Source organism: Bos taurus, chromosome 3 (genome assembly GCF_002263795.3).
Source record: "Bos taurus isolate L1 Dominette 01449 registration number 42190680 breed Hereford chromosome 3, ARS-UCD2.0, whole genome shotgun sequence".
NCBI classification, from domain to species: Eukaryota; Metazoa; Chordata; class Mammalia; order Artiodactyla; family Bovidae; genus Bos; species Bos taurus.
The window spans coordinates 99,427,800-99,447,260 of record NC_037330.1 but is presented as its reverse complement, the minus strand read 5'-3'; the positions used below and the strand labels follow the sequence as shown (position 1 = coordinate 99,447,260).

Genomic DNA, 19,461 nt, shown 5'->3' with positions numbered 1-19,461 from the left:
TGTGTAAAATGAGAGGATGGACTCAACGATCTCTTTAGGGGAGGAGGTGGTCTGACCTGATGTGTCTTAAACAGCTTTCCTGACATTTTCTGTAATGTCAGATGAAGACTGAAACAGGACAAGTCTGAAAGCCTAGTCTGGGCTTAAAAAAACAAGATTCTCTAGTTATTGTCACTGTCATTGTTCCCACCCTTAATAACTTTTTCTTTAAGTCCTGATTTTTTTTTTTTTTTAATTTGGCTGTGCCGAGTCTTACTTGTGGCACGTGGGATCTAGTTCCCTGACCAGGGATTGAACTGGGGCCCCCTGCATTGGGAACATGGCATCTTAGCCACCAGGGAAGTCCCAAACTGAAGTATAGTTGATTTACAGTGTTGTATTAGTTTTCAATGTACAACAAAGTGATTCCATTTCATGTACATATTTTTTTTTTCAGACTTTTTCCATCTTAGTAACTTAAAATTGAAAAGATCAAGAAGACTTTCCTTGGAAATATGTGCTGGAGCTTCCCTATCAGATGAGTCACCGGCAACACAAAAGGAGGCTTGTCATCTTTGCCAATAATTTGTGGGGAGGCCTTGGCAAGCAATTGGACCTCTCCACATCTCCCTTCCAAATCAGGACTAACACTGTCTGTACCATTCACATCACAGAGCTAGTATAAGGATTAGAGGAGACAGGATTAAGCACAACACAAACGTGGAGCCTCTCAAGTATGCCAGAGGTTGGTGTCTGAAAAGGTGGTGGACTGTCATCCATGTACAGACAAAACACATTGCAACAGAGAACACGTCAAAAAGAGGGGAAGAGGCTTACCATGCTGGAGGACAGGTTCGCCTGCTTTTCTACTTTGCTCATAGCAACCAGATCTCTTTCTATCAAGTTGACTCTCTCGGTAAGATTACTGATGGTCTCATTCATCCCCTCAAGTTTAAGATCATTCTGTCTCTGGTACCCCACTCGGGCACTGTTTACTTCCTCTAAAAAGCTGTGAAGGTACAGGATATCCTAGAGTGGAAATAAATCAAGTTATGGAATCCGGCTAAAGACATGTACTAAACAAGCAGGGAAGCAGCAGTGAACAACCCTTATTTTGTCCAAGTTACTGAAGTAAACTCCTTTCCCTGCTCTAGACCATTGATCATCTGTCTCTGCTTTGTCCCTCCACTCAGAATTGCTCCCAGTTGACTCCCTCTGGAATTATCTGACCTCAGTTAGACAGGAGGGGGAAAGAGGGAAGAGACTACCTACATGCTTCACTCTCTGGTCCTAGAAAGCTGAGAGCTTGAGAATTGATTTCCCAATGTTTACCTCACCTACTGGTGAGAAAGCTTGCTGGGTTATTAACTGAAATGCTCATTAACCTAATTTGTCAGAATGAAACCACCATCGGAACAATACCAATTACTGAATTGGCTCATGTAGCAAAACCATAACAGGTAGTGCATTATTTAGTATAAGATTCAATTATTTTTATTGACATTCTCCAGTACTGATTGCTATTTAAAAAGGAATGATGACTACAGGCTTTACAGGGCATTAAACTCAGTACAGGAATTCTTCTTAAGGAAGATTTCTTTTATTCTCTTTAATGTGATTCTGAACTCAATATCCTTTTCCCTCCTCTGGTCTTCAGTCTTTAGAAACTCTTCATTTTCAAGGATATGCTTTCTACTGTTCTGAATTGTGACTCAAAACAGCTATCATTTTAATCTACTATTCACCCATCTTTAATTTGTCCAGACTGCTATTTTTCAAAAACAGTTTCAGGATAATCTGATCACTCTATGACTTTCAAGATGTAAAAAGGAATTTACTCCACTGATGGACATGTAGGGGAAAAAAATGCAGTGTGCCAAGGAGGAGACAGGCAGCATGTTGGATCCCTGACAGAGTCACACGTATCCTCTCTCTGCTTAGCTCTCAGGCAGGCAAATGTGTGCAAGAGATGCCTGCTGAGGGACCACAACATGGAGCCCACACTACGCAGGTCACCTTCAGATTATAGTGTGGTCACAAGGGAGTTAAACAGAATCAAAAGTACCTGTTTCAAATTCTCACTGTGGGTTTTATTGTCAAGTTCAGATATAGTAGAAGGTGATGGAATGATCTGGTTGCTTCCATTGCTCTCCTTCAAGGTGTGCTGATTCTGTTAACAGGAACAGAGGTTGGTATAGGCAATGAGTACTAATAATAACTACATCTACTTATTCATCAGGGATGGCCCTGCAACATTCCAGCTTCTCACAGGGGCATTCAGAGATTAATCAACAATTATTTCCTGAAAGCCTCAGTGTGACCAGTCCTGTGCTAGGCCTGAGGGCACCTGGTACTTCTGGGGAGGCCTGGCCTAAAGCCTGGACTGGACCAGCAGCACCCAGACTACGTCAGGGAACTAAGGTCCTGTTTCTTAGCCTCAGAATGAGAAACTAAGAATGAACTCCCTAACAACTAGGTCTTCTCTCCCAGTTCCCTTTATTCTCAGAGAAACTATAGAACCACTATATCTCCCAGGACCAACTTGGTCTGAACCTGGTTAGTGTCACCATTTTCCCAGGACTAAAGAGATCTGTATATTCAAAGAACAGCCAGTCATGGAACCACTGGCTTTGGGCACTGAGCAACATAATCAAGCATGCACATCATTAATTTTTCAGTTTGTACAGCACATGCCAAGAGTTATGTTTGAAGGTTACCCTTTTTTTCTCATCCCATTCCCAGTGCTCAAGACTCTTTCTGAAGAGACTGAACTATGACATGTTTATCTATACTTTTCCCTCTAACAGAAAATGTCTGTATGGCTTATTCAGTAGTAGGATTACCACTGTCAACCATGGAAGTTTAAAAGATGCAAATTTAATGATAAGAGTATGCAACTGGCCAAAATAAATTGTTTTCCTTGAAATCTGAAATCCTAGACATTGTCAACTCTGCTTCTATAATAATCAAATGGTAAAATAAAGAAAAGGAGAGGAGGAGAAAAAAAAATCCCATGGTTCTATAAAGTATGAATTTTTGAGTTAGGAAAAAGTATTTTAGAAAATAATTACTCTGAGAAAATGCTCAAGCTATTAAAATAATGATAATAATAATAATAATAAAGCTGTTGGGTTAGAGAAGTCTTTATTATTATGGATCACAAAGTTACAGGGTAGAGCTAGAATTAGAATCCAGGGTGTGTGGACACCCAGATCAAGGCTTTTTCTTCTGGGTCAGCCCCACTAAATGAAAATGACGAGTACTTGTTCCAAAGAAAATGAAAAACCCTCCTTTATAGAGCTCTAATACAGTCCAGGTCTCCTTGGTACAAACTGCTCAGTTTAAACTTGAAACTCCAAAGCTTGAAAACAACATGCAGGGGAGATCTAGAAATTGGTGGAGAAGCTAGGGAATTTTTGTGTGCCTTGAACCATCCTGATTTCACGTATGGATAACTCTTCTCTCTGGCAGGACAGTGAGGGCTGTGCCATCCTTTTTCATCCTTCATAAACCTTTTGTGGAGCTGAGTATCCATTAGGAGATAAATTAAAGCTTCTGAAGGACTGAGACAGCTTACATTGGTACAGCATTAAGAGAAATTTGAAAGCAATTCCTGAACACTGCAGGGGTTTTGCCTTTGTCTCGGTTATCTGTTGCTGCATAAAAAATCATCTCCAAACTTGGTGGCTTAAAACAGTAGTTTACTATTTCTCATGATTCTGTGGGTTGACTGGGCTCAGACGGGGTGGGGCAGCATCCTGCTTCACATGCTGTAGGCTGAGGTCATCCATGCAGCTGTAATCTGACTGGGTGACTGGCTAAAGCTGGAACACCCAAGCTGGCCTTTCACCCTCTGGAGCTCCTCTCTGCTTGACCTCTAATCATTCCACAGTCTAAGAGCCCTGCCCCAACTCCTGATCCACAGAAGAGTGAGAAATAATCCAGTGTTATTTTAAGCCACTAAGTTTTAGGGTGATTTGCTAATGTAGCGATAAATAAGACACTTCCTCACCCTCTTTCCTTCTTTTCCATTTTATTTCTGACACATTCCACTCTGAGAATGGTATCTTAGTGCTGTACCTCCTTCACCACATTTGCAAAAAACTCGGCTTTTCCTATCTAACTTAGTTTACAGATTGTAGAAAAATCAATAAACACTGTCTATTGTCTATTTTAAAAAGGTGCCTAGTGTGGTAAGTGGTAAGTGGAAAGTTGGTATCACACGATAATACAGAAAAGGGCAGGCGGGAGTGTGCTGACTTTCCGTAGCATTTGTAGACTTCCTTACCATGTCACTCTGTAGCAGCTCCACGGTTTTCTTGTGTTCATCCACAGTCTTCTGTATTGCTTCCACAGCAAGATGGACACTATTTAAAGTGTTGCCAATGGAAGCTACACTCTGAATAGAAACATGGAGTAGGGTCGCGTTTTTCCCTTTTTGAAATTTTTAATAGCTTTATTAAGACACAACTGATAAACAATAAATTGAACATATTTAAAATGTATAACTTGCTAACATTCTGACACACATGCACACACACATCTGTGAAACCATTACTGCAATCAAGATAATAAACATCAATCACCGCCAAGTTTCCTCACACCCCTTTGTAATTCACTCCTCCCCACTGCCAGGCAACCACTGATCCACTTTCTATCACTACCTATCTATTTATCTATATATGTCAGTTTGCATTTGCTAGAATTTTATATAAATAGAACAGTGAGTGAGCATGTAGTTTTTTTGTTGTTGTTCTGGTATGGCTTCTTTCACACAGTAGAATTATTCTGGGATTTATATACGCTGTAGCTACTCAGCATGTTGTTGAGTAGCATTCCACTGTATGGATACATCACAGTTTATCTCCTGACCTGTTGATGGCCACTTAGGTTGTTTTCAACATTTGATTATTACAAATAAAGCTGCTATGAACATACACATACAAGTCTTCATGTGGGCATATGTTTTCATTTCCCTTCATCATATGCCTTCTTGTCATCACAATACTCAGGAGTGAATGTCTGATCATATGGTATGTATTCTTAACTTGTTTATTCCATCTCCTCATCAATACTACTATCCTCAGTCTGTTCTTTGTTAGCCACTCTAGTGGGAGTGCAGTGGTGTACCATTGTGATTTTACATTAAACACTGACCTAATGGAGGATTATTTCAAATATCTTCCAACTATGAATTCCATGTAGCTTGTGCTGACACAATTAACCAGAAACTACACACACACACACACACACAATTTTCATAGAGGAAAGCCAGAGCTTTCCTAAAAAAAAAAAAAAAAAAAAAGAGCACTAGTTTATAAACCTGGGACTCGTAGGTAAAGTTCTCCCACAAACTGTCTCTATCAAGCCCTGCAGGCAGATGACCAGAGGTAACACGGTAGATTGCCACTCTCAGGAGAAAATGATGACTTCTGAGTAAAAATAGGGGGAGCTATTTCTGGCTTTGGGAAACCCAACATCGCAGAGATGAAGGGAAAATTTCATTTGACAGCATGTTTTCTTCTGCTTTAGAATCCCATCAGTAACTACTGAGTAGAGTTTGATATGGGTAGTAGCTTATTTGCTTTCATTATGTGTAAGGAGCCCAAGTGGATTGGGGACTTAGGAATGTAATTCAGAAACTGTCTTTTTAAAAACAGCTTGTTCTAAGGGATCATACCAAAGAGTGTTACTAATTTGGTAGGTTTTGGCCTTTCATTAAGATATACTGACAATTTTATAGTGTCCCATTAGTATTTTTAACCAAGGGTATTTTTATTATACCGATAGCCAGTCAGGAATCCAAGAGAAAAAGAAATGTCATTTTCAACATTAAAAAAAAAAAAATTACAGGAGATACATTGAAGTTATGTTTTTGAGAAGACTTACCACTTCAAAACTGAGCCACTTGTAATAAAAGTAGTGCCTGACATTATAAATGCACAGGATTGCAAGGAGACAACATGCTGGGCAGAAGTCTCTAAGCAGGGATGTTATCTATACAAGCTCTGTTGTCACAGAAGCTACAAGCATTCAAAGACATCCACTGTTAGAGAATCCTCACTGACTGGATGTATGAGCCCATCAGGATGCAAAAAGATAGTAAGCTCTTGTTTAAGATTTTTTTTTTAAGGAAGCAGCTGACAGCACCATGTGAACTCCACAGTAAAACCCTGAACCTAGTATTCTCACCAACTGCAAAGTGCCTGGCACATACTGGAGGAAGCCCCACAAATATTTATTGAATTAATGAATGTGAGAATAAATCAATTTCCTCTTCGAATGCGAGACTGCCAGAATTGCTTCTGTATTGAAGGCTATAGAGGCTTACTTTTTCCCCACTTGGCCTTTGGAACAATGGCAAAAAGAATCTGGTCTCATCTGGTCCCTAATTTTTTTTTTTAAAGTTGTAAGCAGATGACCATATTGGACAAATAGCAGACTGTAGAGACTGTGCACACACAGTGTTGTGGCTGTAAAAGTTTCGTTTCTGGCTTAGGAATTTCTCATTCCTTGCTGCAAACAATTTATACATTTATAGAGGGTGGTGTGGGGCTCCCCTGGTGGCTCAGTGGTAAAGAATCCACCTGCCAACACAGGAGACACAGGTTCGATCCCTGGGTCAGAAAGATCCCCTAGAGAAGAAAATGGCAACCCATTCCAGTATTCTTGCCTGGGAAATCCCATGGACAGAGCAGCCTGGTGGGCTACAGTCCATGGGGTTGCAAAAGAGTCAGATATAACTTAGAGACTAAACAGTATCAACAGCAACAAAAACAGGAGCCTGGTACATAATTAAATCAAACTCATCACATGTTGACTTTTAAAAGTCAAAGATTCTAGATTTGATACCCATTGTCTGGGGTTCTCTGCTCCAGAATCTCTTCTTTCATTTCCTGCCCTAGGGCCTCATTTCGCTTGTGTGCCCTCTTTTCCTTTCATTCCCAACCCATTCTCCCCACCCAGGTCTAGAGATCCTCACATATTCTTCATTTGGTTGGTCACTGCCTCTTGCTCTCGGCCTGAATCCTAGGGATCAAGTAAACAGAAATTCTAAAGTACTGTTTGCCTAGGGCCTAGAGTCTAGCATACATACTGAAGAGTGACTTGCTTAGAGGGTGTGCCCCTTCACCTTTATAAAATAAAATATACTGTTTTCTAAAATGCTTTTTTACCAATTTATACTCTCAGCAGGAGTGTTCGAAAGTTTTCTTTGCACCACATCTTTGTCAACATTTATCATATCCCGGAATTTTATTTGTACTTCTCTAAATCTTTTTTTTTAAACCAAAACCAATAAAAACACAGACACCAAAAACACCTCTCTTTCTCAATTATGGAAAATAAGAGCAATTTAGGGCAACTCTCATGTACAACTGCTCTACTTTCATAAAGACACTGTGGCTGATGAACTGAAAAGGCAAGTAATGAAAAGCAAACCCACACATGTTAACATAAGAGTCCCAGCAAAGCACTCCTGGGATTTGGAAAGCCAAATAAAATGGTGTGAATACATATAAACCATAGTTAAAGTCACCTGTTGCAAATCAAAAGCCCAACTAACCACACCAAAATAGAGATGTCTTGAACTCTGCTACTGTCTTCTTCGAGTAGCTGATTTCAAATACCAGCCTTTCAAAGAAAATTTGCAAGAAGGTAGAATTACAGTTGGTTAATTTCAGTATCTATACACAGCACTTACCTTCTGAAGTCCCTCTACAGTGGCAGGCAGGCTAATTAAGTCTGCAGCTGACTTGACATTGGCTTTGAGGTGGTTTACTGCAGAAGTCAGCAGAGAAATCTGAAATGAAGTGAGTAATAAACAGTGAAAACAGAATCTGTAGAACAAATGATCGCTTCACACACACTGCAGTTGATGAGGATTGTCAAGGCACCTTTGGACGCCACGTGATTCTGCAATCCAGACATTCTGCCCCGTCAGCTCACAGGAACAGAGGAACTCTGTGGAGTACCTTGGACAGACCTGAGGTGTGGAAGGCAGCAATAATACCCCTTCTCTCCTGGCCAGGCCAAAGAGGGAAAGGCAGGTATTATTCTTTACCCGACTCTTGGCAGCTACAAGATCCAAAAATCTTAAATTACCCAAAAGATGCAGTGATTATAAATACAACCCTTAAACAACTGTACAGGAAGAAAGCTAATGATCAAGGACCTCTGAAAGATTTCATTTTGATAAAAAATACCACCTCAGTTACTTACTGAACTTTTGTTCCTACCCAAGTGGGAACATAAAGTAAAAACCCATCATCACAAAATATAGTCGACAGGAACTGAACCTGACAACTTGAATGGCACTTTCAACTACTTGGGGATTTAGTTTTGGTTTAACAATGTGATTAATATTTCAGACTCAATTGCTCAACCAAAGCACTACTTTGGACCCTGAAGGGGCTCAATAAATACCCACTAACTTGCTGGCTGACTGATAGACTGAACGTATTAAAATAGGAATTGAATCAAAATAAAATGTATCTTCCCTTCTGTGATTTAGGGATAAAATTCTAAATAGCTGGACTCCTCTCTTGAATGAGAACTGGGGGAACCTGTGCAATATGCCATTTCAGGTTGCAGAGATCATACTCCAACAACTGCAATGTAGCTGAAGATGCAGTTCCACACTGCTTTCCTGTCCCAAATTCGAGGATGAGGACACAGACCTACCAATAGCAATTATATTCAGAGTGGCCTCACAGAGTAATCAAGGAAGGTTCTGGGCACTTGTGACATGCCTAACCCTGTGGTAGGCGTAAACCTGACCCCTTATTCTTTTCTTCAACACATATCTGGCACATTCTCTGTGCCCAACACTGCGGAGAAAGTAGCAAACAAGACCATGAGGTTTTGCTCTCATGGAGCTTACATCCTGGTAGAAAGGTGATAGAAGAACAAAGAAAAAAAGTATTAGATAATAACAACTACTATGTAAAGTATTTAAAGAGAGCTCCTGCAGTGAGCAGCAGCATGTTCTGAACAAGGGAGTGCAGTGGGGAGCCCTGGAACTTTTCTCCCTCTTTCCTTTTAGGAGGGATATGTTCAGGGGTGTCAGACCATTTTGCTTTCATTCATTCTCTCATTCATTCATGCGTCCTGAGTTACAGTCATGTCCAACTATTTGTGACCCCATGGACTGCAGCCTGCCAGGCTCCTCCATCCATGGGATTTTTCCAGGCAAGAATACTGGAGTAGGTTGCCATTTCCTACTCCAGGGGATCTTCCTGACCCAGGGATCAAACCTGGATCTCCTGTGCTTTCTGCATTAGCAGGTGGATTCTTCACCACTGAGTCACCAGGGAAGCCTTCTCATTCATTCATTCCTGCAACAAATATTTATTGAGCCCTATTTTATTCCAGTGGTGAACAACACAGATGTCAGTGATCATTGGTGTTTACATTTTAGTGCAAAGAGACACAGAATTTCATATAAGAAAAATATTTAGATAGTGGGATGCATTAGAGGAAAATTAAAATAAGGTGACTTGATGAATGACTGGGTAGCTACTTCAGACTGGACTATCAGAGAAGGCCTCTATTAGAAGATGAAATATAAGATGAGATACACATAATAAGGAATTAACCAGCCAGATCAAAAGTACATTTCAGCCAGAGGGAACTGCTAGGTCCCGGTGTGGGGAAGAGCTTGGCATATTTGGAGGATAGAAAGAAGGCCTAGGGGCAGGAGCGAAAAATGAGTGAGAAAAGGAGAGGGAGAGGGGAGGGGAAGACAGGGGAGGATGGAGAGGCAGAGGTAGGGGAGAGGGATGGAGATGAAGGTACCATTAAAGAAACAAGTACTAAATGTGATACCAAATAAAGTCTGAGAAAAGACTATCACTGTGGGCTGAAAGGGACAAGCTTCACTGAAGCAGGACTCAATCAGACTCTGCCAGAGAAGTAAGAGTTTTATATATAGAATTAATCAGCTTTCCTTTCTAGGTTAGAAGGGTGAGTGTGGCATCAGTGAGTAAGTAGGAAGCAACAACAAGAATACTCTTCCTTCACAGCATTTCTCAAAGTAACAATGATTTCTTTACGTGTGTGATTTTAAATTAAGATTTCTCTCCTCCACTAGACTGTAAGCTCCATGTCATCAAGGACCACCTCTTTTTTATTTTCCATAACACACCTGGCACAAAGATAGGCCTTCAATAAGTATCTACCAAATGAATGAATGGCTAAGAATGAACACTCTGTGGCTGAGATGGACACTGAGAAGGCAAGTCTGAGCAGAGCAGAGGGAGGAGGATAGGAAGCAGAGATAAAATTACGTAAGTGTGAACTAATTTTCCTCACTGGGAGTATGGTATAACAACAACCATCTCATAGGGATGTGTGATGGTTTTAAAATAAGTCCAAAAATTCTTTGATGGTCCTCCCTCCAAGAGGTGGACACTAATTCCCTTCCCCTTGAGTGTGGCCTGCACTCGTGACTCATTTTTGGTCCACGGAATAAAGTGCACGTGACAATGGGCAACTTTGGAAACTAGGTCATAAGAAAGCAGTAAGTCTTTCTTTTTGTTCTCTCTTAGACCACTTGCTCTGGACAAGCCAGCTGCCATGTTGTAAGAGCACCCAAACAGCCCCATGGAGAAGGCATGATGGGACAAACTGAGAACTCTTGCCAACAGCCCTGTGACTGAGGATCCTTCAGTCCCAGTCAAGCCTTCAGATGATGCAGCCTTGATACTATATTTTAGCTGCAACCTTAGATCCTTGCCAGAGCAACTCAACTAAGCTGCTTCCAAATTTCTGACCCAGAAAAACTGTGAGATGATAAATGTGTGTTGTTTTAAGTCATCAAGTTTTGAGACAAATGTAAAACAGCAACAGATAACTAATACAGGCTATGAGGATTAAATGAGATAACTAGAACTCTTAGCATAGTAACTGATACAAACAAAATACCAAATAAATGTTAGCTCTTTAATAATGAAATTTAATAAGCACTTAAACATGGAATTCTCTGTAAGTGTTTCAAAATATTCAGACAAATCATCAACATTCCAACTTTATCCATTTAAAAATAAAATGAGTGAGAAACCTCAGCCCCAGAGAGATACTTGCAGCAAACCACAAACTCTTAAGAGCAGCAATTACATCAAGGAGGTTTTAACCATGCCTTTAAAAAGGTATGAATAATATTGACGTCTGAAAAGCAATAAGGAAACAGGTATTCTCATGCATTGTTAATGGAAATGTGAATTGGAGACACTTGTTAGATGGTTATCTAGCAGTATCCGTCACAACTTGAAATGTTAATACCCTTTAATCCAGCAACTTCATTTCTAGAAATATCTATCCTAGAGGTTACTTGCTTAATCAAAAAGAAGAAAATACCTAGGAATAAATCTAAGGAGGTAAAGGACCTGTACTTGGAAAACTATCAGACACTAATAAAAGAAACAGAAAATGACATAAACAGATGGAAACATATATTGTGTTCATGGATTGGGAAAAAAATCAATCATTGTTAAAATGACCATACTACCCAAGGCAATCTATAGATTCAATCCAATCTGTATCAAAATACCAATGGCATTTTTCACAGAATTAGAACAAATAATTTTATATGGAAACACAAAAGACCTCAGAAAGTCAAAACATTCTTGGGAAAGAACAAAACTATAGGCATCATGTTCCCTAATTTCAAACTATACTATAAAGCTATAGTAATCAAACAGTATGGGACTACTGGTACAAAAACAGACACATAAATTAGTGGAACAGACCAGAGAGCCTAGAAACGAACCCACACTTATCGGGGCAATTAATCTACAGAAAAATACTCCAAGACTATACAGTGGGGAAAAGATAGCCTCTTTGACAAATGGTGTTGGGAAAACTAGACAGCTACATGCAAAAGAATTGAACTGGACTACTCTCTCACACCATGCACAAAAAAGATCTGAAACCGTAAAACTTCTACAAGAAAACACAGGCAGTAAGCTCTTTGACACTGGTCTTAGTAATATTTTTTTGAATCTATCTCCTTAGGCAAGAGAAACAAAAGCAAAAACAAACGGGACTTCATCAAACTAAAATGCTTTTACACAGTGAGGGAAACTACCAACCAAATGAAAAGGGATTCTACTGAATGGGAGAAGTTATCCGCAAACAATATATCTGACAAGGAATCAATACCCAAAATATACAAAGAGCTCGTACAATTCAACACCTAAAAAAAACCCGATTAAAAAATGGGCAGAAGATCTGAACAGATTTTTTTCCAATGAAGACAGGCACATGAAAAGATGTAACATCACTGATCATCAGGGAAAAAGCAAATGAAAACTACATGATATATTGCCTCACACCTGTCAGAACGGCTACTGTCAAAAAAAACAACAGATAACAAGTATTGGAGAAGATGTGGAGAAAAGGGAACCTTCCTGTAGTGTTAATGGGAATGTAAACTGGTGCAGTATGGAGATTCCTCAAAAAATAAAAAACAGAACTACCATTATCATCCAGCAGTTTCATTCCTGGGTACTTATCTGATGAAAATGAAAACATTAGAAAAGATGTATGTTTCAAATACTCCCTGAAACAGTTCTTAAGCAAACATAAAGTTGAGACGCACTATCAAAAATAAAAGTGATAAAAGCAGCCAGAGTACCCTAATAAGTTTCAAATCACTGTATAAAATGATAAAAAAATGACTATGCGTGAAATGGCTTTAGCTTAAATAAAAGTTCCTGCTTTAAGTCAGGAAATTAATTTTTGAAAAAATTAAATCAGTCCACACCAAAAAGAGAGAAAAAAAAAAAAAGAATATGCACCTCTATGTTCACTGTAGCATTATTTACAACAGAAAAGATATACAAGCAACCTAAGCGCCCATCACAGATGAATGGGTTAAGAAGTTGTGGTGTGTACTATATGCACACACACATATACATACAAAGGAATATTACTCAGCCATAGAAAAGAATAAAATCTTCTCATTTGTGACAATACAGATGAACCCAAAGGACATTATGCTATGTGAAATACATCAGAGAAGACATTGTAGGAAATCACTTATATGTGGAATCTAAAGAACAAATAAACAAACATAACAAAACAGAAACAGATACAGAGGACAAATAGGTGTCTGCCAGAGGGGAGGGGTGTGGGGGAAGGAAAGAACTAAGTGAGGGAGATAAAGAGGTACAAACTTCTAGTTGCACAATAAATGAGTTACAGGCATGAAATGGGCAGCCTGGGGAAGGCAGTCAATAACTATGTAATATCTTTGTATGGTGACAGAAGTAACACTGGTGATCACTTTGAAATGAAAATAAATATCACATCATTTGTTGTGTAACAGAAACTAACAGTGTTACAGGTCAATTATACTTCAAAAACAAAGTCACAAAAAGAGACCAAATTTGTGGTTGGTTACCATAAGGCGGGGGGGTGGAGATGGTGGTGGTAGTGGGGAGGGGAGGGAAATTCGGAGGAAGATCGTCAAAAGATAAAAACCTCTTGTCATAAGATAAATAAGTACTAAAGATGTCATGTACAACATAATGAAGATAATTAACACTGCTGTATGTTATACATGAAAGTTGTTAAAATGGTAAATCCTAAGAGTTCACATCACAAGGAGAAATATTTTTTCCTACTCCTTTAATTTTGTATCTGTATGAGATGATGGATGCTCAGTAAATGTACTGTGATAATTATTTTATGATGTAAATCAAATCATTATGCGGTACACCTTCAACTTATACAGTGCTTAGTGTTAATTATAGCTCAATAAAACTGGAAGAAAACGTAAATTTAAAAAAAGATTATGCTCACAAGCATAAAGATGTATGCTTAAGACTTTTCACTGGTTTCTTATTTGTAACAGCAAAACATGAGAAGACAATCTAAATGTCTATTACTAAGGATATAGATATATTGAGTAAACAGAGAAAGCTGTAGAATATATACCTAATGACTCCATTTATAAAGTCACATATACGTGTGCACATGTATACAAAAACCTATAAGCTAATTCATATTAAAAGCTATTGCTGCTGCTGCCACTAAGTCACTTCAGTCATGTCTGACTCTGTGTGACCCCACAGATGGCAGCCCACCAGGCTCCCCCGTCCCTGGGATTCTCCAGGCAAGAACACTGGAGTGGGTTGCCATTTCCTTCTCCAATGCATGAAAGGGAAAAGTGAAAGTGAAGTCGCTCAGTAAGTGTCCGACTCTTTGTGACCCCATGGACTGTAGCCTACCAGGCTCCTCCATCCATGGGATTTTCCAGGCAAGCGTACTGGAGTGCGGTGCCATTGCCGTCTCCAATTAAAAGTTATTACGATTTTGTAAATGCATATAAAGTGAACTGTAAAAATGTAGCCCAGACTATTGACAACAACTATGGGGACAGGGAATGTGTGTATCTGTGTATGATGGGGGCACATACAGAGATGGCAGTGAAGAATTTTCTTAAGAGTTTTATGTGTATCTTACTATTAAATTTTATATAAGAATATGTTCACATATTACTTGTGAAATTTTAAAGACAAAAGATGGGAAGGAAATAGATACATAGGAAAAACACATCACAAAGCTTTGGGAGGTGCGTGACAGATTTCCTTGGCTAGCCCTTTCCCCATGCCCTCCACTGGGCCTTCCAAGACTATCTTAACATGCTCAACCCTGAAGCACTGGGAAGGGGTCTCTTCCACGTCTGTTTTATTCAATGCCCCAGAGCACATACAAAACTGGCTCTATACTGTCTTGACGAGCAAGGATATGATTATTCCAAATACCATATCAATTGTGTGGTTACCTTTTTCCCACCTGAGGGAACAACTCCTTTCATTGACAACTGGCCAGATTTTAAACAGACAACAAGCTGTGTTCTGGGTGAAGTGATCTGGGTAGAGCTACTCTCCCAGGTACTGAACTATCCTGATCACAAGTATCTGGACAATGGTCACGGCCTCACAAATGGCCAGTGTGGCTAACTGGCAGCTACCATTTCACCAAAACTAGAGGAACAGCTGAAGGCCAAGGCAATGAAAGATGAGGTGCTATCCACTTCTCCCCATGCCCCAAGTGCTCTAGGCCTGGGCTATCAGCTGACTCACAGAAAGAATATGCTCTGGAGACTTGACCATTCATTTTCCTCTAAGTGTTCTCTTAGAGGACCATTCAACTCCTCTAAGTGTTAGAGGACTTAGAGGACTTCATACTCACTTATATGACCTGGATCACACACTGGTCACCAGGATTCAACTACAGTCCCCAAAACCGCAAAGCTGGATTCTGTTTTTCAGTACTCCTCTCTTGGGTGGACTAATGCTCACATCTGTGGAAAACTACTGCAAAGCTGTATGTGTAACTAGAATGAAAGGCAAGGGACACTCTCCCATTACTGACATCAGAGGCTGCTTAGGTCTCTGACAGACCTAAGAATTCTAGAATGTTAGGTTGGATTTGAGCATTATAAAACTTATCTCTAACATCACACAATGCAATTCAAAGAGTCTAAAAAGTTGAATTAAATACAAACCACTAAGAAAAAAAGCCTCTACATTCCAGCCAAAAGATGAGTCATGACTTTCATGGATATTACATGACTTTTCATTAGCGAAATTAAAAATAGCTACTGTAGACCATTTGCTTATTAGACCATTTTATACTATAAAGTCTGAAATGTTGCTTTTCTGCTTTGGGGTTAAAATTAAGTGCTCTTTAAATAGTAAATAAAAAAGTTACTAAAACAGATCATCATTGATTATAAGCCCTGATATGGACTTGACTTCACATTCTTTCACCTTTATCTACTAAGCACAACTGCATCCTTTAGAGGCTATAAAGATGGAAGGTAGAATAGAAAATTGGAAAGAAAATAGGTTTCTACAGCTTGAATATTTTGTTAGCACTGCTACACAGCAGTTGACCTTGGGTAAACCTCTTAACCTCAGTGAGCCTTGGTATTCTTATCTGTAAAATGGAGACAGCACCTCCTACTTCATAGAGCTACAGAAGCAAAACAGGATATCTCATAAGTGCATCTAATAGAGACCTGCATAAAGAAGGAATTTAATGGGTGGCAGTTACTATCTTACGTGCCATCATCATTATTTCTGTGCTCAAAGCTCAGACGGAGAAGGCAATGGCACCCCACTCCAGTACTCTTGCCTGGAGAGTCCCATGGACGGAGGAGCCTGGTGGGGGGCAGTCCATGGGGTCGCAAAGAGTCGGATATGACTGAGTGACTTCCCTTTCACTTTTCACTTTCCTGCATTGGAGAAGGAAATGGCAACCGACTCCAGTGTGCTTGCCTGGAGAATCCCAGGGACGGCGGAGCCTGGTGGGCTGCTGTCTATGGGGTTGCACAGAGTCAGACACGACTGAAGCGACTTAGCAGCAGGAGCAGCAAAGCTCAGAACACAATGGACAACCTTCTGGTATAATTAGACGCCTCAGAACTGCCAAAGAACCCACAGTTTGCCCCAGAGAGAGACGCTAATTATTTCTCAGTGCTTCATGGTGGTTTACTTTCACTTGTACTCTCCGGCCAAACTGCTCATTTGTTCTGTGAATACAAGCAAGGCCAGAGTCTATCCTATATTTCTTGTAAAAAAGGAGTGAATCCCTGCTTTTTCCTTATTACTAAGAGTCCAAGGCTAAATGATAGTCAATAGTAGGTGCTCTAACCCATCAATTATTTCATGATATTTATAAAAATGAAAGACAACTAAATAAAAAATAAAATATCATAAGGCAGCATTATATTAAGACAAGTGATTGTTTTCAGAAACTTTTATTTCAGTCACACCCAGGTGGCGCTAGTGGTAAAGAATCCAAGTGCCAAAGCAGGAGATATAGGAGACAAGGTTTCAATCTCTGGGTAAGGAAGATCCCCTGGAGAAGGAAATGGCAACCCATTCAGTATTCTTGCCAGGGAAATCCCATTTTCAGAGGAGCCTGGTGGGCCACAGTCCATGGGGTCACAAAGAGTTGGATGTGACCAAGTGTGTGAATGTGTGTGTGCACACACACATGTATGTGTTTACTGCATAATTATGGAAAATATATCTTACTGTAGGTTCCAGGCAAAAGTCTAAAAGCCACTGCCCTAGGCCATTGATCTCCGGTCACAAGTGCTGGCCTGTGCTACTCCCAAACTACTGCTGAAAGGAGCGGGTAGCTTCAAAAACATTGGCAAGCACTTTATTCTAGCACAGTGCTCTCTGCCCTGACTGATTCTGAACTTTGTGACTCCACTCTGAAGAACAGAACATCCTCTTAGCCACAACAGGAATGACAAAGCTATTTTTAAGGACTTTGTGCAGGGACCATTCACTTGGCACTTGAGTTTTCTTTTCAGTCAATGCTTGTCTTTCTTAACCAAAGCACACAAACTGAGAACAAGGGCTAGAGCCACCAAGTTGCAGCTGCCATACCTTATTCACATAAGATGCTCCATCAACATCCTCTGAATACCCTCTTTTCCTCTGGCAGTCCCTCTTTTGGCATCAATGTGAGATCTGGCCAATTTAGGGACTAGAAAAGTTTTGGCTCTAAGCCTACTTGCCTGGTCAAGGTATTTAACCTAGAATAATAATTATCATTAGCTGCTGATAAGTTTCCAGTGTGGCAAACAGCACTACACCCCAAGGCTGTCTGTAAGTTCTTAAGAGTTAGACTTGAATTGCAACTCAGTATCTTACTGTGATCTTGAGCAAATTACTCAAATTCTATTAAGCAAAATAAGCTCTCATGATCTAATAAAAACCATTTATCCAATTTTCCTGGGGGGGTGGTTAGACAATACATTGTTAAATTTAATATCTACTCTGCTCCTTAGGAAAAACTGATTCATGAATTTCTAACTCCTTCTAAGCTGCTCTACTTGGTAAATCTCTGCTCCTCTGTAGAAAGGGTTAACATTTTAACCATTTGGTAAATGCATAACTATTATCTATTTTAACTGACTTTAAGGTGTTGGGATCACAGTATGCAAAGCACCATTTCAAAAAGTAAAACAATCTGAAGTGAGTTCCCTACACTTACTGATACATACTAGACAGACAAAATGAAATATTCACAGCTTATACAGAAAGACAATCACACTTTTGCTACCTGCTTATTCATTTCTGTGATGTTTATCCAGACATTGTTCAACCCGAGCTGTCCAGATTCAATCTTCTCAAGTTGTTTTTGTTTGCTGAGTAGTTCTTCATTAAGTTTGGGAATTTCTTGGAATGAGCTTTTCTGATTAGATTCCACTAAAAGCAAACATAAGAACAATCATAAATAGCCATAAATTTCCCTCATGGCTCCAAGATGAAAAAATGATCATACAGCAGGAAAGAAGCCAGATTAATGAAAGTTAATTCTGGGAGGATAATGACAAATCTTATTTATCAACTCCACTGTTCTTTTTATTTCTGTAAATGTGTATCTTTAACACTAAAGCTTATTTAACTGGGGCTATCTCACTACTGGCAGTACAACTTTTTTAAAGCCAGGTGGCTAAAAATGATAACAAACAACATCAGCAGAAACAGTTAGACTTGAATTGCAACTTGGATCTTGAGCAAATTATTAAAATTCTTTGAGCTCACTTTCTTCATGTGTAATACAGTGATAATTCTAACCATCCTGTGAAAATATTTTAAGTGAAAGAAGGCTGTAAAGCACTAAACACAGCTGGCCAGGCGTACAATAAGTGATAAATAAATGTTAAGTATTGACATGCTCAGTTAAGAAACTTTCTAATTGGTCAACAAAGATTTATAAGCTTTACTCCATTAATGCTCAAGGTGACAGCCTAAGTTATATCTCTAAATGATTAAATTTATTTTTTCTACCTCAAATTGGTCAAATGCAAGGTAGGTTCTTATTACCTTTCAAGTGCTGCTTTGACAACTAAGATTTTAAATCTTTTTCATAAACCGCAAACAGTGCTTTCTTAAATCTTAAATCAACCCAAAAGCTCAAAGTGAGATAGAAGACAAAGAAAAATGTTAGGTGAATTTGGCCTTTCTTTTGAGAAACAGCGTCTTCTGGATGGTTTAGAGATTTGCCAGCCTGAAGGCAGAGGCCTGAAAGAGTGCTTTCTCTTCATTCTTTAGAGTATTCTTTATTTTCATGGAAAATAAAATATTGATAACGGCTGGTCCTCCAGAATAAAACCTATGTCTTTCTTTCAAAGCCACAGACTGCTTGATTAGTTATCATGTGCTCTTTTTAAAATAAAAAACTGGCATAAAGGGACAGATATAAAACTATTTACTAAAATCTTAAGTTCGCAAATTTTTTTTGTTTCTGTAGGTTGGCATTGAGAATACACCCGGCACACTTCAGGCACTCAGGAAGTATTAATGACTGGATAAATCTGGCCTTTGCTTACCTCTCAACCATATTTCTCATCACCTTAGCTACACTTTGGTCTACTTTCCAGCTAAGTTGATTTTCCTGACACACCAACCTCTTTAAGCCTCAGCGACTGCACACCCTAGCCTCTCT

General features: G+C 39.4%; 1 protein-coding gene across 2 annotated transcripts in view; it reads right to left on the bottom strand.

Annotated features, from left to right (window-relative positions):
* Positions 1-19,461, bottom strand: part of EFCAB14 (EF-hand calcium binding domain 14) — a 38,139-nt gene that overhangs the window by 12,042 nt on the left and 6,636 nt on the right. For both annotated transcript variants that reach the window (XM_010803730.4, XM_002686412.7), the window contains 5 exons: positions 18,073-18,218; positions 7,682-7,780; positions 4,268-4,378; positions 2,045-2,149; positions 817-1,008 (listed from right to left, as the gene is read on the bottom strand). In XM_010803730.4, the coding sequence (XP_010802032.1) occupies positions 817-1,008; positions 2,045-2,149; positions 4,268-4,378; positions 7,682-7,780; positions 18,073-18,218 (653 nt within the window). The remainder of the gene's footprint in view (positions 1-816; positions 1,009-2,044; positions 2,150-4,267; positions 4,379-7,681; positions 7,781-18,072; positions 18,219-19,461) is intronic.